The sequence below is a fragment of the Trichomonas vaginalis genome, chromosome I (genome assembly GCF_026262505.1).
Source record: "Trichomonas vaginalis G3 chromosome I, whole genome shotgun sequence".
In the NCBI taxonomy this organism is placed as follows: domain Eukaryota; phylum Parabasalia; order Trichomonadida; family Trichomonadidae; genus Trichomonas; species Trichomonas vaginalis.
The window spans coordinates 27,460,423-27,483,348 of NC_067203.1; the positions used below are offsets into that span (position 1 = coordinate 27,460,423).

General features: G+C 30.1%; 7 protein-coding genes and 5 pseudogenes across 12 annotated transcripts, besides 4 other annotated features; 4 read left to right on the forward strand and 8 right to left on the reverse strand.

Moving 5' to 3' along the window:
- Window positions 1-191: 191 nt before the first annotated feature.
- Window positions 192-1,760: a mobile genetic element.
- Window positions 1,761-3,072: a mobile genetic element.
- Window positions 3,073-3,254: a mobile genetic element.
- Window positions 3,255-20,583: a mobile genetic element.
- On the forward strand, window positions 3,425-4,040 carry TVAGG3_1060170 (annotated as a pseudogene). The gene has a single exon. A coding segment is annotated over exon 1 (616 nt).
- Window positions 6,522-7,922, forward strand: TVAGG3_1060180 (DNA/RNA polymerases family; the record flags this gene model as incomplete). Its single annotated transcript, XM_051255983.1, has 1 exon — window positions 6,522-7,922. One exon carries the CDS (start codon window positions 6,522-6,524, stop codon window positions 7,920-7,922), a length of 1,401 nt encoding a protein of 466 aa, XP_051081557.1.
- TVAGG3_1060190 lies at window positions 7,998-9,043 on the forward strand (annotated as a pseudogene). Its single transcript has one exon. A coding segment is annotated over exon 1 (1,046 nt).
- On the reverse strand, window positions 10,399-12,252 carry TVAGG3_1060200 (uncharacterized protein; the record flags this gene model as incomplete). Its single annotated transcript, XM_051255984.1, has 1 exon — window positions 10,399-12,252. The coding sequence occupies one exon, from the start codon at window positions 12,250-12,252 to the stop codon at window positions 10,399-10,401; it is 1,854 nt and encodes a 617-aa protein (XP_051081558.1).
- On the reverse strand, window positions 13,700-14,362 carry TVAGG3_1060210 (uncharacterized protein; the record flags this gene model as incomplete). The annotated part of the gene is made up of 1 exon (XM_051255985.1): window positions 13,700-14,362. The coding sequence occupies one exon, from the start codon at window positions 14,360-14,362 to the stop codon at window positions 13,700-13,702; it is 663 nt and encodes a 220-aa protein (XP_051081559.1).
- On the reverse strand, window positions 14,842-15,231 carry TVAGG3_1060220 (keratin-associated protein family; the record flags this gene model as incomplete). Its single annotated transcript, XM_051255986.1, has 1 exon — window positions 14,842-15,231. One exon carries the CDS (start codon window positions 15,229-15,231, stop codon window positions 14,842-14,844), a length of 390 nt encoding a protein of 129 aa, XP_051081560.1.
- On the reverse strand, window positions 15,943-16,987 carry TVAGG3_1060230 (annotated as a pseudogene). Its single transcript has one exon. A coding segment is annotated over exon 1 (1,045 nt).
- Window positions 18,214-18,912, reverse strand: TVAGG3_1060240 (uncharacterized protein; the record flags this gene model as incomplete). The annotated part of the gene is made up of 1 exon (XM_051255987.1): window positions 18,214-18,912. One exon carries the CDS (start codon window positions 18,910-18,912, stop codon window positions 18,214-18,216), a length of 699 nt encoding a protein of 232 aa, XP_051081561.1.
- TVAGG3_1060250 lies at window positions 18,945-19,843 on the reverse strand (annotated as a pseudogene). The gene has a single exon. A coding segment is annotated over exon 1 (899 nt).
- An 851-nt stretch (window positions 20,584-21,434) lies between the features above and the next one.
- Window positions 21,435-22,362, reverse strand: TVAGG3_1060260 (annotated as a pseudogene). The gene has a single exon. A coding segment is annotated over exon 1 (928 nt).
- A 69-nt stretch (window positions 22,363-22,431) lies between these two features.
- TVAGG3_1060270 (uncharacterized protein) lies at window positions 22,432-22,647 on the forward strand (the record flags this gene model as incomplete). The annotated part of the gene is made up of 1 exon (XM_001299691.1): window positions 22,432-22,647. The coding sequence occupies one exon, from the start codon at window positions 22,432-22,434 to the stop codon at window positions 22,645-22,647; it is 216 nt and encodes a 71-aa protein (XP_001299692.1).
- A 24-nt stretch (window positions 22,648-22,671) lies between these two features.
- On the reverse strand, window positions 22,672-22,908 carry TVAGG3_1060280 (N-acetylmuramoyl-l-alanine amidase family; the record flags this gene model as incomplete). Its single annotated transcript, XM_001299690.1, has 1 exon — window positions 22,672-22,908. The coding sequence occupies one exon, from the start codon at window positions 22,906-22,908 to the stop codon at window positions 22,672-22,674; it is 237 nt and encodes a 78-aa protein (XP_001299691.1).
- Window positions 22,909-22,926: the final 18 nt, after the last annotated feature.

Consider the following 22,926-nt stretch of genomic DNA (forward strand, 5'->3'; position numbering starts at 1 on the left):
TAAATGTTTCGTTCAGATAACTTAGATATATTAGTCAAAATTTGAAATTTTAATAGCACATATATTAAAAATAATTATTATTCATAAAAGATTAATGAAATAGTAAAAAAAATCAATCAAATTATAAAAATACAACATATGGTTTTTTATGGTTGTCTCATAATAGCATTTCATGAGAAAAAATATAATACGAGTGGGGGACAAACTCGCCCATTGTCACTTTTTCATTAACCTTAAACTTGTAATTTCATTATTTTTAATTAACCTTATTTCTTTCCCAATTCCTGATTTATTTTATTCACTTACTATTAAAAGTCACATTTTAATAAAATATAATAATTTATTTATAGCATTTTTTACTATACTGTAATAAAAAATTAATTATAATAAATTAAATGTTTATTAAATCAAATTTTCTTTGCATAATATTTTTAATGTTGAGTAAACAATGTTGGGATCAAGTGTATCATTTTTCAGACCTTTCTGAACAGCTTCAAGCATACTGATGCATTCGACTTTTTTAAATTGTGTCATTTCTTCGAAATCTCTTGTTGAAACATTTCCGGAATGATCCCACTATCAAATGGGATATTAAGATCTTTGAAACACCTTAATTGTGCGTAAACACAGTCTTGATTTGATTCAAAATATCTTGTTAAATAAGATCTATAAAAATATGATGTAATTTGTTGTGATTTGTTTGGAAAAGGGGCAGAATGATTGTGGGTGTTAATACATTTTTCGTATGTGGTACTTGTCATCGGAAGTGTATCAACAAGGAAGCGACATGGACAATTCGGCCACTTACAATTAAATTGGATTTGATTTCTTTCTTTCCTAGTTTTATATGAATAACTACAACCTGCTTGGATTTCTTGTTGCACTCCATACTTAAGCAACTCGATATATGTGAGTTCGTGATCTTGGATCTGCATTAAAATGAAATGATTTGAAAGAATAAAGAATTTTGAATATATTGATCTTATTTTGATAAGCTTGGTCGTGTTTTGAATAGCTTGGCCATCTAATTCAATTATGATCTTTGAAAATTAGGTGAAATAAAACTAAACATAAATGTAAAACTAGGGATATGAAATTTTGGTTGTACACAACTTGTATGTGCCGGATACCATTGTGTCAAATTTTTTCTGAAATTAACTTTAAAAGTACTAAGTAAGATCATGAGATATAGCAATATATGTTTAAACCAACTTATATTTTGGTTGTACACAACTTGTATGTGCGGATACCATTGTGTCAAATTTTTTTCTGAAATTAACTTTAAAAGTACTAAGTAAGATCATGAGATATAGCAATATATGTTTAAACCAATTTATATTTTGGTTGTACACAACTTGTATGTGCCGGATACCATTGTGTCAAATTTTTTCTGAAATTAACTTTAAAAGTACTAAGTAAGATCATGAGATATAGCAATATATGTTTAAACCAACTTATATTTTGGTTGTACACAACTTGTATGTGCCGGATACCATTGTGTCAAATTTTTTCTGAAATTAACTTTAAAAGTACTAAGTAAGATCATGAGATATAGCAATATATGTTTAAACAATTTATATTTTGGTTGTACACAACTTGTATGTGCCGGATACCATTGTGTCAAATTTTTTTCTGAAATTAACTTTAAAAGTACTAAGTAAGATCATGAGATATAGCAATATATGTTTTAAACCAACTTATATTTTGGTTGTACACAACTTGTATGTGCCGGATACCATTGTGTCAAATTTTTTCTGAAAGAGAAAGGGACAGACTAGCCCATTGTCACTTTTTAATTTAGCAAATGAACGCTTATGGAGTGGAGTTTTGGGTAAATCTGATTTGCTTATAAATGAAATAAAATCAAAAGAAACCATATTGGCATTATATTATGCAAAAATAAATGAATCTTACTTAGTACTTTTAAAGTTAATTTCAGAAAAAATTTGACACAATGGTATCCGGCACATACAAGTGGTGTACAACCAAAATATAAGTTGGTTTAAACATATATTGCTATATCTATGATCTTACTTAGTACTTTTAAAGTTAATTTCAGAAAAAATTTGACACAATGGTATCCGGCACATACAAGTGGTGTACAACCAAAATATAAGTTGGTTTAAAATATATTGCTATATCTCATGATCTTACTTAGTACTTTTAAAGTTAATTTCAGAAAAATTTGACACAATGGTATCCGGCACATACAAGTGGTGTACAACCAAATATAAGTTGGTTTAAACATATATTGCTATATCTCATGATCTTACTTAGTACTTTTAAAGTTAATTTCAGAAAAATTTGACACAATGGTATCCGGCACATACAAGTGGTGTACAACAAAATATAAGTTAGTTTAAACATATATTGCTATATCTCATGATCTTACTTAGTACTTTTAAAGTTAATTTCAGAAAAAATTTGACACAATGGTATCCGGCACATACAAGTTGTGTACAACCAAAATATAAGTTGGTTTAAACATATATTGCTATATCTATGATCTTACTTAGTACTTTTAAAGTTAATTTCAGAAAAAAATTTGACACAATGGTATCCGGCACATACAAGTGGTGTACAACCAAATCTTCGACTCGATGAACTTGTCATCGAGTTATATTCCAGTGTTGTTCCTTCATTCCTGATTAAGTTGCAAATTAAAGGTCTGGATTCAGAGAGAAGTGTTAAAGTTATCAAAAAAGTCACAAGAGATTTCGAAGAAATGACACAATTTAAAAAAGTCGAATGCATCAGTATGCTTGAAGCTGTTCAGAAAGGTCTGAAAAATGATACACTTGATCCCAACATTGTTTACTCAACATTAAAAATATTATTGCAAAGAAAACATTTGATTTAATAAACATTTAATTTATTATAATTAATTTTTTATTACAGTATAGTAAAAAATGCTATAAATAAATTATTATATTTTATTAAAATGTGACTTTTAATAGTAAGTGAATAAAATAAATCAGGAATTGGGAAAGAAATAAGGTTAATTAAAAATAATGAAAATTACAAGTTTAAGGTTAATGAAAAAGTGACAATGGGCGAGTTTGTCCCCCACTCTTTCTGAAATTAACTTTAAAAGTACTAAGTAAGATCATTTATTTTTGCATAATATAATGCCAATATGGTTTCTTTTGATTTTATTTCATTTATAAGCAAATCAGATTTACCCAAAAACTCCACTCCATAAGCGTTCATTTGCTAAATTAAAAAGTGACAATGGGCTAGTCTGTCCCTTTCTCGTATAACAACTAATTCATTGAAATCTTTAAAGTTCACTAATTCAGAATTAGAAAATATTTTAGAAAATTTTGGAGACGGTTCTTATCCAACATATATGCAGAATGTGAAAGAGTTTTCCAGATTGTTGAATGAATTTAAATATAACGGACCAATTACTAAAAAGGCTATAATGAGATATTTATATCCCAAAAAAGTTGAAAAACAGGAGAATATTCCTCTTTATGGTCCAGAGGACCTGGGCTCAGAGAGCCTTGAAACACCTCCTGAATATTTTGAAGAAAAAATTAAACAAGATGAATATTATAACGATGAGATTGAGAAATTGGAACAATTAAGAAATGAAATAGATGAAAAAATTAAGGAATTGAGAAATGCTGAGAATGAAGTAGAGGGTTTAATGAATATCCCAGCTTCAGAATCAGAAGTTCAAAAATCACATGAGGAAAGATATAAAAATTACTTTTTGGAATCTACTAAAAATTTATTAGATGGTGATATTGACGAAACACTTTCAGAAGAAGGCACAAAATTTATTCATAAACATAAGCTTCAGTTTATTGACGATGGGGATTATCCATGTATATTACTTTCACCTCCTCTTGATTCTGAAAAATTCAAAAAAGCACTGAAAAATGTAACATATGCAACAAATACGATTAAGAAAGAAGACCATGATATTTACACAATTATTATTTAAATAAATGTACAGGTGTTGATAAAGTTTTTGATTTATTAGATAAAATATCAAAAGAAACCATTGGAACATAAAATTTTATGCGATTGTGGTTTCATTATTGAAGATACCAATAATGTTTCATATGAAAGAACAGCACCGAAGGAAGACGAAGTTGAAAGGTCTATACCATTCGTTATTAAGAACATAAAAGATATGAAAACTTATAAACATTATATTTATTCATTTATTTCAGAAAAAATGGAAGCAACCCATAAAACATCTTCTCATCATTTTATAGCTATTCATACATTCCTTTTCAAAGTTGTGAAATTAAATAAGACAGGAATTAGATTTAATGTATCAGGGTACGCATTCTTGAGTAAATTAAAATGTATTCGTCACGTCGCAGATGATAAAAATTTATGTGTTCTTAATTCATTTTATGGACTTTAGCCCTGGACTCTCTGAGTCTCGGACTTTAAAAAAATAAACTTTATTTTTATTTTTTAATTTTTATTCTTACATAAATGAACAAAAATGGAACAGCTAAAATGAATGATAATCAAATAAGAGCAGAAGGTAGAAGGTTATTTAAACGCTTCTATAACATTCCTGATGGTGTTAATCCTAAAACTCGTAGAAGTTATTTAAATGAAGCAATAGATGCATATGAAGGTTTGACATTTCATCAGAAAGTGAGAGGTTAGCAAGAATGTTAAACGTTAATATTGATTTTTATTATTGTGATCCTCAACCAGAAGACGTGGACATAAATAAGGTAGACTTTCCATTAGTGGAATCAATAATGATAGATCCAGAATTTGAAACAGTAAATATTTTATTAACACAGAGTCCATGTGGAAAACTTCACGCTGACAGAATAACAGACGTTGAAGCACTCACAGGATATAAAGTTTTGCCCCTTTTGCAAAGAAGAAGTTTATTCTATCCGTGATGATCCAGAAAGGAAAAACCAAAGAAGATTTTTAAACATTGTGAGAAATGTAAAGAAAATAATGGAAGATTAATTCAAGACGTTCAATTGCAAAAGACACACAACCATATGCACCACATATTACGAAACAGAAGATATATCAGTGGTTATTAGCTCATAATTTGCAGGAATATTATCAACCGACAAGATATTATATTACTTTTGACTTTGAAACATTAGAGACTAAAGAAGAATTACAACTTTCTGAGTGTGCAACTTTGAACGCTTACTTAAAACCATTCATGGTATCATCAACGGTTAAATTAAATGATAAAACATATACGAGGAATTTTTGCTTAACTTCGAGTGATTCTTTTATTTCTGATTGGATTGAGTTTTTATTTTCAACCTGTTCATTAGTTGCTAAATCAAATATTGAACAATATGAAGAATTAATGAAGTCGAACGACCAAACGGCGGGGACTTTGTCCATACATTAAATGAAAAACAGAAGGAAGCATTTAAAGAACTTCTAGATGAGGAATTCAATAAAGTGAATATCATAGGTTTTAATTCGGGAAAGTTTGATTTAAATTTAATTCTTCGTGATTTAAACACTGCAAAATGGAAAATAAAATCAATGCTGGGTTCATCTTCACAATTTAAGCAAATCATTGTAAAGAAAACAAACGTTCCATATGAATTGAGATTTATTGACATCAGAAATTATATAGCGGGTGGGACATTAGACCAATTCACTCAAGATTTCGGAAACAATAAATCACGTGTTAAATCCTTTTTCCCTTATCAATTCATCACATGGGAAATTACGAAGAAGAATTATATAAAGTGGAACCATTCACTCAAGATTCATTTTATTCAGCATTAACCAAGAAACTATATCAGATAGTGATTATCAAATATATCTCAATGATGCTAAAAATTTTAAGAATAGATTAGAATATTTTATTCATTATTGCAATAAAGATGTTGAAATTATGATTGACCCAATTGATAAAATTATTGAAGAAACATTTGTTTATAAAATTGACATGCTTCATAATCTTTCTTTATCATCGAATGCTTCAATGATTCGTTACGCTTTAGCATATAAAGACTTAATCCTAACGAAAATATCCAGAAGAGATAGAATCAAGTTTTGAATTAACGAAAAAGTATTGGAAATATAAAATTGAATCATATAAGAAACAAGATGAAAAAGCAGAAAGGGATACTAAAAACAATGTTTCAATGGATGATTTTCAATACTATCACGATTTAATCCTTTCATCTAAATGCAAAATGTGTGGTAAAGCGTTTACATATGCAAATAAACCAACATTGGATAGAATCGATAATGAAAAACCACATACCAAAGAAAATTGTCAGTTAATGTGTTGTTATTGCAATGTCGTAAAATCAAATAAAGATGAAGATGTTCAACGTTTAAGAATCAATTTAAGAAATTATGCATTAAAAAATAATTTACCAATGACTTTAGATTCAGTTGAAGCTTATCACATTCTCCGTAATGGAATTACTGGTGGTCTATCAAATGTTCAACATCGTGTTAATCTTAAAGGAATCACGCACATTAATAAACTTTCATATAATCCAGAAACTAAAACTGTATCAAATGAGGACACCACCAACATTATGACTCATTTCGTTGGTGTTGACTTTAATTCATTATATCCTTCATCATTTTCATCTAATCCTCATGATTTCATTCAATATACTGACCATAAAATGTATATGCCGGGAAGATTGAATGGTGTTATCATTTGTGATACAGCAACAAAGAAAGCAAAAGCACTGGGAATTATTAAGAAGAAAAATACCTTATTCGTGGCTGAAGTAAAGGGTCACATTGATGAAAAATACATTAATGATTACATAAACTTTTTACCGATAATAAGAAACTTAGATATTATCACAGATGAAAAAACAATTGGCAGTTTTATGTATAATTACATGAAATCAAACAATCTACCAGTTGACCAGAAACAGAGGAAATTAACTCAGTTAGCATCAACACACAACCAATATCAACCATTTTCTTCTTATTATCTTTGGTATCTAATAGACAGATTTCATTTTATCATCGATGACATTCAATCAATTTTAACATTTACGAAAAACACTTGTTTTAATGAATTTGCGAACAAATTTATGAATGAAAGACAAAAGGCTGAATTAGAAGGAAATAAAGGAAAAAGTTTATTTTGCAAGATTTCACTTAATGGATCATATGGTTACGATGCAATGAATACACAAAATTACGCAAAGACTAAAATAATGAATGCACAGAAGGCACGCGTTGCATGTATGTCAAATAAGTTTAAAAACATAAGAGAAATAGGAGAGGATACATATCAACTGATGCTCAAAGATAGATTTTATAGATGTGATACATGTTTACAAGAGGCATTCTTCACTTTAGATAATGCTAAATACTGGTATTTGGTTTTCATTTATGATTTTATGTATAAATGCATGAATGTTAATCGTTTTCATTTCATTGAAGGTGATACTGATTCATCTTATTGGGCAATCGCTGGCGACCCAAATCTTCCTAACACTCAAGCATTTCAAGCAATTGTTACTGATAAACAATTTTATGATAAAAACATTTACAAATTCGCACCTTTTGATTTCTTTTGTTTTGATGAGAAATTTAAACCTAAATTAAAGAATAAAGCTGAAGAAAAAGCACATGAGAAGAAGTTATTGGGTTTAGCAATTGAGAAACAAGGTGATAACATGGTTGCTTTATGCCCTAAATGTTATACATCATTCAACGGTTCAATTGATGGAAGTGATTTTAAAAAGATTGCACAAAAAATGAAAGGTGTTAGTTTACGACAAAATAAACAATTAACACCTAAAAATTATTTGGATATAATAAATGATAAATTGATATTTGATGGTCAGAATATTAATTTACAACTTAAAAACGGGTCTATGACTCGCTTAACAATCGGTAAGACTGCATTAACAGGAGCACACACTAAGGCTGTATGTTGTGAAAATGGATGTTGTATGCCGTTTATTTAATGAAATGCCACAGAAGAGACAAAAGGAACCGTTGAATGATGGGCACCCTTAAACATTTATTTTATTTTTATATAAATGAATAACACAGATTTAAAAAGATTGATTGATGATTTAGTATTTAATCAAAATTTTCTTGATTATTATGATTTAAAAGCATATCTCCAAAAATATGATAACAATATAACGGGCGATGATATGGGTTATTATTATCCATATTATAAAAATGAAATTTTGAAATATCATGATAAAATAATTTCTAAAATTAAAGACAAAATTAAAAATAATGAATATGCAAAGGGAAAAACTAAATCGCAACTTAAACAATTGAAAGATTTCAAAAATAAAGTATTAACAGAAGAAGATATTGATGAATTATATAAATTATATAATCCTGAGCCGCAAAAAACAAAGGTGCAAAACGCCCAGGTCATTCAGACCATAAATGAAGCACAAGCTTTAATTTATGATTCATTAGTTAAACCATATTCAGCCCGACTTTTAAATGAAGATCAACTTTTGGAATTCATCCTTCAACATAAACTCGAAGCGGGAAAGTATATCAAACCTTTATATACAGCATATTTAAAACAAATGAATAGAATACATCCAGAATTAATGAAGGAGGGAATGAAATCCAAAATCAAAGCAGATAAAATTAAACCACTTACAACACCAAAACCTCCAACGACAGTACCTCCTCCTCCTTCAGTTAATCCTTCATCATTCACTTTATTATATCCATTTCAAACATTAAAGAAACAAAAAGATTTTAAAAAGGATTTCAAGATATTAAATAAACCAATTGACCCAAAAATTCAACCGTTAAAGGAAAAATTTAGTCGCCCTTCATTTGCTCCATATCCATATTCATACGAAATCGATCATCTGGAATATTCAAAAGGAAAAGTTACTTATTTATTTGCCATTAACATTAACACTAGATATTTATATTGCATTCCAGTGAAAGGGAAAACAGAACAGGAAACAAGAAGAGCTATTCAATACTTACTAGATCATGAAAGAGTAGATAATATCAGGGGTGATGGTGATAAAGGATTTCAGGCAACTATGATTCATTATTTCCCACAAATTAATTTTTACTTCTCATCCTCTCCATATACGTTTCATAATAAAATAGTTGATGCGGTAATGAGAACTCTTAGAGATGCGTTAGGGGTTAACGGTCAGATATACTGGGATGGAAATCATGACTCCATCATACAACAGTTAGTATATTATTACAATAATACATGGCATAGAACTATAAACATGAAACCAGTGGAAATGAAAAATGATATTTCAAAAGAATGGGAATATATTAGAAAGCAAATGGAAAGGTTGAATGATGTTAAACGTGAACAAATTAATTCGGGGCTCATGAATTTTAAACAAGGGAATAAAGTTTTGATTCATCTCGATTATGGAAAAACTGATAAATCAATGGCAAAAAGAAGACGAAGATTTGACACAATAGCTGAATTTGTTAGATATATTAACGGCAATGCATTAGTTGAAGTTGACAATAAATTAATAGAAATTCCGATTTATTTTATTACTCCATTATATTTAAATAATATTTAATTTTTTTTATTTCGTAAGAAATGAGTGACAACAAAGCAGTCAAGAGTCCAGACGATGAATATAAAAAGAAACTAAACAGAATTAAATCAAAAATATGCTATTACAAAAAGAAGTCGCAATGTGGTGGGGTTGAAAACGATAAAGAAATAATCGAAACATTAGAAACTTATCGTTCAATCATTAAACTGAGTGAAGCAAAAATAAAAGAATTTAATAGAATAAATAAATTGATTGGAAGAGATGAATTTAATAAAGATGAATTTTTAAACTCAATCCAAATTTAATTTTTATTCCTCTTCGACAACATCTCTCTTTCCATCATTACTGCATAACCACATTTTCTCAATTTTAGTGGTTTGTTATTTTTAGCAAGTTCTCGCATCATTTTTATCATTTCCTCCCTTGTTATGATTCGTGATAAATTTTGAGCTTGTGGGGTATTCATTTATGATAAAAATAAAAATTTGTTATCACTTATTTTATCGTTAATGGTTTCGGGTTATTCAATAATTATTTATTTTTGAAGAACTGAAGGGGTCACCGGGTCACCAGGTGGTCACCAGGTAATTTAACTTCTATGAAAAAATGTGACAACATGACATTTTGACAACAGTCATGGGTTATTCAATAATTATTTATTTTTGAAGAACTGAAGGGGTCACCGGGTCACCAGGTGGTCACCAGGTAATTTAACTTCTATGAAAAAATGTGACAACATGACATTTTGACAACAATCATGGGTTATTCAATAATTAATTATTTTTGAATAACTGAAGGGGTCACCGGGTCACCAGGTGGTCACCAGGTAATTTAACTTCTATGAAAAAATGTGACAACATGACATTTTGACAACAATCATGAAAGGATTAATGTAAAAATAAATTCAAATCATACTTTATAAAGCTTCATTCACAGGTATTTCATCGTCAGTAAATGAATCCTCATTATCGTTTGGTTCAATTTGTTTATATAATCCTTTCATTTCTTCTTTCAAAACATAATACCATGTCTGTTTACCATCTATTTTTCTTTGTTTCCTTTCACATTTATCCTTAATGCTCATTTGGAAATTCTTGTCTTTCATGTCTGATGGTTTGCAGAATAGAGCATTTTTACACGTCATACCTGCACACAATTCATCATAATGTGTATTTATCCATTCATCTAAAGGATTTGTTGATAACTCGATTAAATCTTGTTTGGCTTCAGTCATCGGTATGATTCGTACATTAAATGATGAAAGGTCATATTGCATAAAATATGTTAAAAGGTTATCATAAAATTCCTTAGTGCATGAATCCATTAAATTCTTGAAGTAATCAAATTGACCCTTGAATTTACCATTAACTCTTAAAACTACGTATCTTCTGTCTCCAACTTCAATTTTGACAGGGTAGACGTTATTAGTTACGAAAATAAAGTTTGCAACGTTCTGAGCAGTTCTTCTGGGTTGATTCTTTTCATTAATTCTAATCTCATTATCCGTAATAATTGATTTCAAAGCGTTGAAGTTTGCGAGTCTGTCTTCACCTACATTCTTGAGTTCATTAAGTACAAGAAACATTTTATTTTCAACAACTGAGTTGAAATTACCCGTTAGCTCACTTATTTCAGTAATGTTTTTACATGAATAACCAGCGAGAAGTTCAGAAATAATGTCTGTAAATCTGTTTTTACCTGTTCCCTGAAGTCCTTTCAAAATAATTGCTGTTTCATTCTTGATTCCAAGATGTTGAATCATTGATGCAATCCAGCCGAGAAGGTATTTATACACTTCATCGTTATTATCACAAATGGCTTCTTTAATGAAATCCATAAACATCTCAATTTTTGAGTAATCAGGCTTTTCAAGAATGTTGTATTTATAACCCTGAAACGTTGAGAAAACATCTGGGGAATCAGATTTAAAGCAAACACCCTTAACGGTTAATGAAGACAATTGATTTAGTAGTACATCCCATGCTGTTATGGTTTTACCTTCTTCTTTAAATAATTTAATCATTTTGAGTGACTCTTTCATGTTTGACTGAAGAACAAATGATATTTGATTCATTTTGTCGTGGATATTATAGTCCTTTTGAATGAAATATTTGTTTCCACAATCTACAAAACGGATTACACGTGATAAATCCTCAATTACTTCAGAACTGTTTTTATACTGATGATTTTCAGCCTTGCGTCTAATATCTGTTATCAAAAACGAGTCATCAAGTTTGATATCAAATGTTATTTTTGGCTTACGTAATAAAGGTAAAACATATTCATCATAATATTCCTTTTGATATAGTTTTAGAATCTTCACCAAAACAAATGGAGAAGTCATTAAATATGCATATCTACTACGTGCTTTTTCAAAATTACTTTTTGCATTTTCTGTTAAATTGCAGAAGTTATAAACGTTGTCGTATGCTTCATTAATTAAATGATTAGGTAACGAATTAATAGCTTGAAACAGTGTGAATAATGTTATTTCTTTTTCTAAATTCATGTTTCCACCATCATTATGTACTTCAAAATCACAGATGCCATCAACTATGCTCTGAGCAAGTTTATCGTCAATGTTTACATCTTTGTTTTCATTCATGATACTCTTTATTTCTTCATTCTTCTGTTCAACTCTTACCTTAATATTCAAATCATTTAATATATCATTCACTGTTCTGGTTAATGTTGAATCATAACTTCCACGAATGAATGAGTATGTATTGATTGGTTCTGTTGCATTCTTGCGAACTCTTGAATCAGCCATAACCACTAATGAACGCTTTGAATCATCAATAGAAGTCATGATATCAATATCATAATCATTGCAGGAATAACATTTAATCATTCTGTTCGAGGTTGAATAGAAGAAATTAGTGTTGCAATAAATGTGAAGACCTCCTGATGCAGTTTTAACGATAACATCTTTATCCGAAAGTTTTGATAAAATGTCTTTTCTAACTGTTTCTTTAAGTTCATCATTGTACGATTTATTGATATCAACATCTATAATCGTTAAATTTGAAATTTTATTTACTAATAAAGCTGTACCAGTTTTCCTTCCTCTTCCTCCATCATGTTTGAGGTAGTTATGTAAATCAATCATGTTTTCACCAATTCTTTCGTTGAGGGTTTTAGTTTCTGCCACAACTAATTCCTCAACTAATGAATCAATAACTTTTTCATCAGAAACGATATAGTTGCTGTTGCTGTTGCTGTTGTTTGTTGCTGTCATTTATATAGGAATAAAAAAATAAAAATAATTTTAAAACTAACTTTATTTTTGGACTACATCAAATTTCCGTTAATGTTGTCAAAATGTCATGTTGTCTCATTTTTTCATAGAAGTTAAATTACCTGGTGACCACCTGGTGACCTGGTGACCCCTTCAGTTCTTCAAAAATAAGTCATAACTGCCATCCTCCTGTGATGTTGTCAAAATGTCATGTTGTCTCATTTTTTCATAGAAGTTAAATTACCTGGTGACCACCTGGTGACCTGGTGACCCCTTCAGTTCTTCAAAAATAAGTCATAACTGCCATCCTCCTGTGTTGTTGTCAAAATGTCATGTTGTCTCATTTTTTCATAGAAGTTAAATGACCCGGTGACCACCTGGTGACCTGGTGACCCCTTCAGTTCTTCAAAAATAAGTCATAACTGCCATCCTCCTGTGATGTTGTCAAAATGTCATGTTGTCTCATTTTTTCATAGAAGTTAAATTACCTGGTGACCACCTGGTGACCTGGTGACCCCTTCAGTTCTTCAAAAATAAGTCATAACTGCCATCCTCCTGTGTTGTTGTCAAAATGTCATGTTGTCTCATTTTTTCATAGAAGTTAAATTACCTGGTGACCACCTGGTGACCTGGTGACCCCTTCAGTTCTTCAAAAATAAGTCATAACTGCCATCCTCCTGTGTTGTTGTCAAAATGTCATGTTGTCTCATTTTTTCATAGAAGTTAAATGACCCGGTGACCACCTGGTGACCTGGTGACCCCTTCAGTTCTTCAAAAATAAGTCATAACTGCCATCCTCCTGTGTTGTTGTCAAAATGTCATGTTGTCTCATTTTTTCATAGAAGTTAAATGACCCGGTGACCACCTGGTGACCTGGTGACCCCTTCAGTTCTTCAAAAATAATTAATTATTGAATAACCTGAAATCATTAACGATAAAATATATTTCTGGTCGTTTATGATAAAAATAAATGGTTCATTTACTCACAATATTTTTGTACAAAACGACCCCAAACTTTTAACTTCTTTTCTGCAGCTTCAAATGCTATCTTAGCGAGTTCATATTCTCTAAATTCTCTCTTTAAATCTTCTTGTTCCCATTGGTCTAGTTCGTATGGAGAATCTCTATAACCATAACATATCTCACGTTCATGTTCTAATTGTTTTTCGCACATTTTTCCAACTTCTTCTTCAAACAAATGTTTAGCATTCTCTACTGTATCTTCGAGTTCTTCTTCATCTAATTTCTCATGAACTTTCTTGTCTATGGAGTCCATAATTTTTCCAACTGCTATGCAATATTTTGGAGAAGCCCACATTGCTATATAGTTTATAAGTCTTGGGTCTACATACGTTCCTCTAACCTGTTTGATTTCATCAGGAATTCCCGCATGAATTTTGTATAAAAACCAACCGTCGGAATTCCGGCGGTTGCTATATTCTTCACAAAATGCCTTATAATACTCTTCCCAGGACTTATTTTCCAACAGCTTTCTAAAGTCTTTCCTAAACTGCTGACACATCTTTGTTACATTAATGTAACCATCCTTGTCTCTACGTAAGACTTCAATACCGTTATAAGTGCCTTTTGTGAATGTTTCGCCATTAGATTTGTTCGTGAATGTTTTTGCATCGACTGACATTATTGTCTTTACATACAAAATAAAAAATAAAAATAATTTTAAAACTAATGAAATTAATTATTTTTGGACTGAATTCATTCATAACACCATTAATAAGCTCATAAAATGCTCGTTTTGAGGTTGAGCCACTTTTGGCTCGACCGTATTCTTTCATCCAAAACTCAATAAACAATTATTGAATAACCCGAAACCATTAACGAAACCATTACGATAACACATATTTCCGTTAATGTTGTCAAAATGTCATGTTGTCACATTTTTTCATAGAAGTTAAATGACCTGGTGACCCGGTGACCCGGTGACCTCATCAGTTATTCAAAAATAATTAATTATTGAATGACCTGAAACCATTAACGTAACCATTAACGTAAACATTAACGTAAACATTAACGTAAACATTAACGATAAAATATATTTCTGCAGTTCATCCATTACTTCATTACCTAATTAATTACAGACATAAAATATATTTAGTTCATTCAATAAATGCGGTACCATGCGAATACAGTCATAAATGGTGGCATATAATCTTCACCCGAACCTGTTGGATTTGTTGTGAAAGTGTGTGAATGATTTCCTCCTGGTTCAGTTGGTCGAAAAGTCTTTTTTGCTGCATGGTTATAATCTGGAGATAAAACGTCATTGCCAGCATAATATTCTGAGTTGTATAATGGATGGTCTCTTAATGAGTGACTATGGTCGCCAGAAAAGTTTGTAGTTCCTGTATGAGTGTGCGGGGGTAAGTTTGCTTCTTTAATTTTCTTCGAACCTCCTGTTTGCTTTGAAGAGTTCGCACAATAGAGGAATTTATCTACAATCTGCTTCCACGTACCGAAACCCAGAACTGTTGCTGGATTTGTTGAGTTCATTGACGTATAAATAGAACCAATGGGGTAAATCATCTCAAGAATTGTATTTAATCCATTATGAATATTGAATTTATTATATAATATTGAATTTGGGTGAGTATTTAAAACTGGTCTTGTTATCAATATTAACGTATATTATTTTTGAAAATTGCTTTTCTAACATCTTGAAATTTTGTGATTTCAGACCAGTTTCTTCCATCACTACTGATATTTACTAAATCACCACATCCTAAAGCAATGAAATACCCATCAATATAAAATAAATTTGTAAATCTATAATTTCGAGTAAGTTTTGGAGTGAATGAATAAACCAATTCCCAATTTGATAAATCCTGTGATAAATAAATATGTCTGTTATAACTTACAGGATATGAATAGACCATTTCACCTGAAACGAGAACATAAACATTTGATCCATAACATAAAGCTTCAATGTCTCCATCAGCTTGAAAAATTTGTTCAAATTGACCTTGTGATATTGAAGATGATCTATAAATTTTATCATTTTGTAGGATAAAATACATGTTGTTAATGTAATACCACTTACTTGTATAATCAATTTTCAAATCTGATGACATCATACTAAACATATAATAATTTATCCTCCTCACTAATGAAAATTTGATTGACTTCATAAATTAGTACCCATTTATTATTCACATCTAATAGGATTATTTGGATATTTAAATTTAGCATCTTGATTTAAATTACATTTGAACCATTGGATACAATCGAATGAATAACAAGGGCAAAAATCATCTTCAACCGTTATCATTCCCATAAATTTACCGTTATTATATTCAACATATAAAATTCTTGGATTAATGATTGGCTTTCGTGTATCAGGATTCAAAGATGGAGTAAATGATTCATAGTTTTGAAAATCATTTGTTTTAAAATAATAAAGCACTCCAGCTGTATAAAATAAATACATGGTCACTCCATCGAAACATATCCATTCAAAAGAATCTATATCAAAGGTTTTATCTGATGATTTCATAAAATTTAAAAATGGCGGAGTAAAATAGACCTCTGATTGTTTTATTTCTTCATTAACATAAGTTTTATCTGCTTTCTTCTCTAACTCATCGTTAACATATTCCTTATCTGCTTTCTTCTCTAACTCATCGTTAACATATTCCTTATCCGCTTTAAGGTCTAAACATCCTGAAACCCATCCTGTATCAGCTTTAGTTTTTAAAATCTTTGATGTCCGTTCATGATACCATTCAACCCTTTCTATAATTTCATTATCTTTTTCATTAACATATTCCTTATCTGCCTTCTTCATTAACTCACTAGCCATAAGTCCCTTATCTACCTTCTCCTCTAACTCACTATCCACATATTCCTTATCTGCCTTCTTCTCTAACCCACTAGCCACATATTCCTTATCTGCTTTCTTCATTATGTCATTTAGGAAACCTTTTATGAATTCCTCATTTAAATTAAATCTTCCAATCTTCAAAACTTTAGGAAATGCATTTAATGCGTAATATCTTTGTTCTTCTGGTGGAATTGATGTTATATCATCCGTTATACCTTTAATTTTTGAATTCATAAATAAAATTTCTTTTATATTTGATATCACTGCACCACCTTTGCAAACGAATTCGAAATGGTCATTTTTCAATACTATCTCCAAATCTCCATATTTCAACCTTTGCGTTTGTTCTGCCGTCTTTGAATTATATGCATATGTGGCGTATGTAATGGTCTGTGCCTTAAGTTGCTGTGGTTGCTGTTGTTTAATCATTTATTATGATTAAAAAATAAATATTTAATCTGTTATCTCATCACCTATTTTTATTTGAAATTGCCATAATATTTCATTCATGAATTCTAAATCACAATCAAATAGGTCAGTTATTCTAAATTTAATATTTGATAAATCTTTTGAATGAAGAATAAATGAATTCCCAGATAATTGAAACGGATATGATAAAGAAAATGTGTTTAAGTTGATGGATAAAATGTTTTGTATTGATGGGTAAGAGTTAGGGTCTAATGTTTGATGTGAAAATCTCATTGGGGTATTAACTTTATCACATTTGATTAAAATGAAATTGGAACCAGTGTCAGAATACAAAACATCCCCAACATCTTTTTCAAAATTTAATATCCCCAACAATGAACGAAGATGAGGAGTACAAAATTTAATTTTCAGCGGAAATTTAATAAGGTTATTTATTTCATCAAGTTCAAAAAGTTTATCGGTTTTGATTTAAAATTTTCTTCATACCATATGATAAATGATTCGTTTAAATAACTTAAAATCGTGTTAATATCCCATTTCGTGATCACATTATTTATATACATATCATACGTTTTTCCATGGTCATCTTTAATAAATGATATATAATCTGAAGGGTCTAAAAGAATGGGATTAAATTTACCACTCACAGAAACGAGAGTAACATTATAAATTCCGCTAACTGTTAAATTTAATTCACAGCTATTATTCGAAATAATATTGATAATTGACATTTTTATTACGATTAAAAATATGGTAAAGCGTTATTTTCCAGTGATAAATAAAACTAGAATAAGATTACCTCAAGAATTCATAAATTCAACGAATAAGAAATTCATTCATGTTATAAATTTTAGTGTTTTCAGAAAATATGAGTCAATGTCATATTCATCATCGGGTTATATTTCACTTCATTCAAATTTAGTTCAATCAAACCCATATAATGACCATTTCATAAGATTTTCAGATGGTATTAAAAATGTAATTGATAGATTAAAATATGAACAGATTGACAATATCGAATTTTTGGAATTTTGGTTTAAATATCCTGATGGAAAAAAGATTGAAGTTAAAGATAAAGCCGATACTATAACAAAAACAATTACAATGACCGATCCAGATAGTGGGGAACAAAAAGAAATAAAACAAACGATAGAAACTGGTGAAAGGTCAATTATTATCGATTATGATTCAAAGGATTATTATTCGATAATGTTAATGCTTGAATATTAAATAGCCTTAACAAAGAATTTTTCAAGTGATATTTTATATTCATCAACTATTTTATTATAAATATCATTATATGTTAAATGAAGTTCAGTTGTTGTTCCGTTCTTTGATATCTTAATTGTGCTAATATCCTTTATAGGATTTATTTTTGCAACTGTTCCGCAGCATGAAACCTCATCATCTATGAAAAATTGAATCTTAACGTCTGAATCTTGAACATCACAAAGAATGGCGATAATGTGAATTAATGATTCATAAGGTAAAATAATTAAACCGGATTGATCAATTAAATTTATTATTGAATCATAATTATCAGTTATTATATCACGGTAAATTTTCATTAATTCAGAATTAATGTCTATTTTATATGGCGCATTGCGACTGGAATCGTAGATTCCTGGGTTCTCGATGTTTGATGAAAGAGGTGGGGGGTATGTTGGATATGTGGGGATTCCAACAGGTTCTTTACCGGGTTCAGATAAAATGATTGGGTCGCCATCTTCTTTATTTTGCTCCTCCTCCTTTTTCGGTAAGTCACGAGTTAATAAATTTGGTTGAGTTGCTGACTTTGTTAATTCGGGGCTAACATTAACTTTAACATTTTGAATAATTCGTGATTTATCATCATTTACGTTATAACCAACCGTAATCTCTGCTTTTGCGTTAGTGTTCTTTTGACTAGTGAAACGTCTTCTCATTTATAATCGAATAAAAAAATATATTTAAACTTTTATTTTGCTGGAACTTTTGAATCTATTATTCCCTGTATTTGTTCATGAAGTTGATTTTTAGCATTTTCATCGAAATTAATAGACCGAATATATTCATTAATTGCATTCTTATAATCATTTGATTTCTCAAATTTTCTTTTATCTGATTCCTTAACTAAATCATAAGTTAAACCTCGTTGCTGATATAATGGTTTCTTAATTAAATCTTTGAATGCTTGAGATAAAGCACCTGATGCAATTCTTGCTACTATAATTGGTTGGAATTGCTGTTTAAGTTCATCTTTAACATTTGCGAAAACTGGATCGAATAAAGCAACTTTAAAGAATTTCTTAGCTGAAATTTCAGGTCTAATATTTGCATATTGACCATCAAACTGGTTAGAATATCGTGGTAATCCATCCGGTCCCTCTTCAATAGCATTTAATTCTTCATTGAAATAAGAATATGGATTATGACGGTATGAATTAATTGGACCATGTTCACCTTCTCCAATGTATTGTTTAACAGCTTTTCCATTTTCATCAAATTGCATAGGATAACGTTCATTATATGCTTTACGTTTAGGATAATCAGATATAGTTAATTTATAACCATTTATGACTTTAATATTACCTTGACCATCAGTAACGAAAACTTCATTTATACCATCAGGTTTTCCATTTGGACCCGTAATGTCTGCTTCGTGTGCTTCCCAATTTGGACCATGACGTTTGGCATATGCTTGAGCTTCTGGTAATGTTAAAACGTTTCTCATTTGTTTAACATCTTTTTGAAGACCAGCAACAATATGAACTAATTCTTTCATTCCATCAGGAACTTTCATAGTTCTATTATATGCACCCTTTTGTTTGTCCCTTGTTTTAATGGAACCTGTAGAAGATTTGCTATTTCTGTCATGTTTAATTATAAATAAAAAATAAAAATTAATTATAAAAAGTTAATCAAATTTAACACATCCTTTTTTTAAATCAACTATTATTTTCCATGTTCTCCTAATTGTTGATATTGTGTGTAAAGTTCATTAATGCTCATTGGTAAATTCACTTGATAAAGCATAACGTTCAACTGTTGACGACTAAACCCACTGAAAATGAAAAGGGTTGATAGATTTGATTTAATGTTTGTGCTTAATGCTTTGAAGTATTGAACAGCCATGAAGAATGAACACTGAATGTGTCGACATTGAGTTAATAACTGATTAAAATATGATTTCTCATTTGTTATTAGTTTTGATTTCACGGCATCATCTAGAAAAATTAGTGAATGCAAAAATTCTCTATCAAAATTTGAAATAGAAAGTGTTTCAAATAATTCATCCGTTGTTTATCAATAATTTTATCCTCTAATCCTTGCTTCTTGATTGTATTATATAATTCTTTATACATTAAAAAGTTTTTTAAATAATCTTCTGCTTCTTCTTGTGATAAATAAATAATTGGAATTTTGATTAAATGTTTTAAAGATTCAAATGTATCATCTGAAGGTGAACCTGAACGGTTGATATAAATTAACACATGTGAATGGGGGGAAGTGTTAGCAATAATGATAATTTGTTTTAATATCGTTAATGTTTTACCTTTATTCTGTTTACCAATTGCTGCAGTGATTGAATTTAAGTAACATTCAGAATATGGAATTTTCATTAATTTTTCCTTAGATAGAGCATTTCTATTATCACTCAATGCTTCATTAATCATATCATCTACGTATGTATTATATACTCCGCTAATTCTTCAGAATTGAAATCCATTTAATCAAAAATAAATTTATAATTTTAAACATTTCTATTCATCAATATTTCATCATATGAACTTCTATACTGTGGTGGTGTACCTGTTGGATGATATTTCAAACCTTCATCCGGTGTCCATGTCCAATATGTAGTCCTAGTAAACCAAACCTGAGGAGGATTTGTCACCTTTGAACAGTAAGTGTCATTTTCACCCTGAATGATTGGATAAGCTTTCACTTGTACTGTAACTTGTGAATTGAAAGTTTCTAATCCATCAAAGAATATACCCGCTCCATCACGTTGAACTGGAATAGTGCATAAGAATGAAGTTTGGTCTTTTCCATGTTCTAGCTAATGGCGTGCCATTATCATCATTCAGTGGTCTAGTTAATGAGTCCTCGTATTCTTCTGTGCATTCATTCACTCCATCTAAATCAGAAGCTTGAAGCATACGTGTAAAGAATATGTCACCCACTGTGGTCATCGCTTGATCGGGGAAGTTTCTGGAATCTATAGTGACCTGAAGACCTCGAAGCATTGGATTTTCTAAAACTGTTCTTTGCATTGCATTCTTCGGAAATGTTAACACAACATCTGTAACATTATGAAGAGCGTATGAGAAATCTGAGCTAATACCTTCAGGAGTGATGCAACCTCCATTTAGTGAACGAACGTCAATATGTTGAGCTGGAATCATGAATGGATCTTCCTTACTGAATAAACGTGGTATTGCTTTAACTGATTCTTCAATTAAACCGTATCCTGGTGTAATGCATTTATCCTCTAAAACTTCCATCTTTGTGCATGAAATAATAACGTCATCAACTGTTGCGTCAGCAGATGTGGCGGCTAAGCTTGTAATTAATTTGGCAGGAAGTCCGATTTGTTGGAATTTGCGATCATATTTATAAACATGATTCATAATCTTTTCATAATTTTCATCAGTTATCTTTTCATAAACGTAATTTTGTAAATCAGCAACTCTTAACGGGTCAACCTGACAAAATACTAAAGTATCCCTGAAAACATAATATTTAAGAATGATTTCACCAAATGATTTAGGATAATCATCGAACGCCTGAAATGCTAACAAATCATTTACTGGAATAATCATATCAAAAGTGACATCAACTTCTTCATTTGCTTTCTTGAAAACTTCTGAAGGGTCAATATATTTACCACATACTGAGTTATCATATTTTTGAACATTATTATATAACGAATGAACAAACTTTTTAACTTTCCTTTCTGATTTTGGTTTATATGTTGCAAATGCGAAAGATTCACGGGCGCAATCCATCTGAAGATAACCAGCATCACCTCTTTCGGTTTCTACTTCTAATTGTTTAAAGCTTTGATTTGATGATTTGTAACCAACGAATAAACGCATGCATTTAAAAGCGGCATCACATGTGAAAGCTTTATTTGAAACTAGAGTTGCTTTAACTTTGCGTTTAATATATGTGTCACCTAATTGGTTCACATCATGAGCCGGATTTGTAATTCTTAAATGAGTTTGTTTATCATCAAAATATGGAGCATCGGAGTCATAGCATGAACTTTCAAGTTCTCTATAATATCTTCTACCGTCATTCTTTGCGAATATTTCATTTATCTTTTCGAATGAATGAAACACATTTCCATTAATCGGTTTAGTGTTTGGCACCAAATAGTTAGTCGTCATTTATTATTAAATAAAAAATCAAAATTAAAAGTTGAAAATGAATTTTTAATTTTAATGAAATAATCAACTATGGCTGCAGGTATATTTAAGAAACTGTGGGATAAAGTAAAAAGAGGAGCGCATAAAGTTTGGGAAACAATGAAGAAAGGAGCGAATTGGATATTTAAGAATAAAGAAGCAATTAGTGACGTTGCTGAATCAATAACACCAAAAGCTGCCCCAATAAGAGAAATTTTAAATAAAGGAGAAAAAGTTTATCAAAGACTTCAACCGATACTAAGATAAAAATAATATTTATTTATTTTTCCACTATCTACCTCCTATTTTATTAAGTATTCCTTCAGCAATTCCACCAATTGCGTTATCTGCTTGTGCTCCCATCGCCGGATTACCTGCTTTAGTACCTAATACTCCACCTATGATAGTTCCTGCCGTTTTCGCTACTGGTGCCAAAAAGTTTGCAACAGGTTTAATAACCTTTTTATAAACCCAACCTGCAGCTTTCTTAATTCCATCCCATAATTTTTTAAAGAATCCTGCAGCCATTTCTGATTTAATATTAAT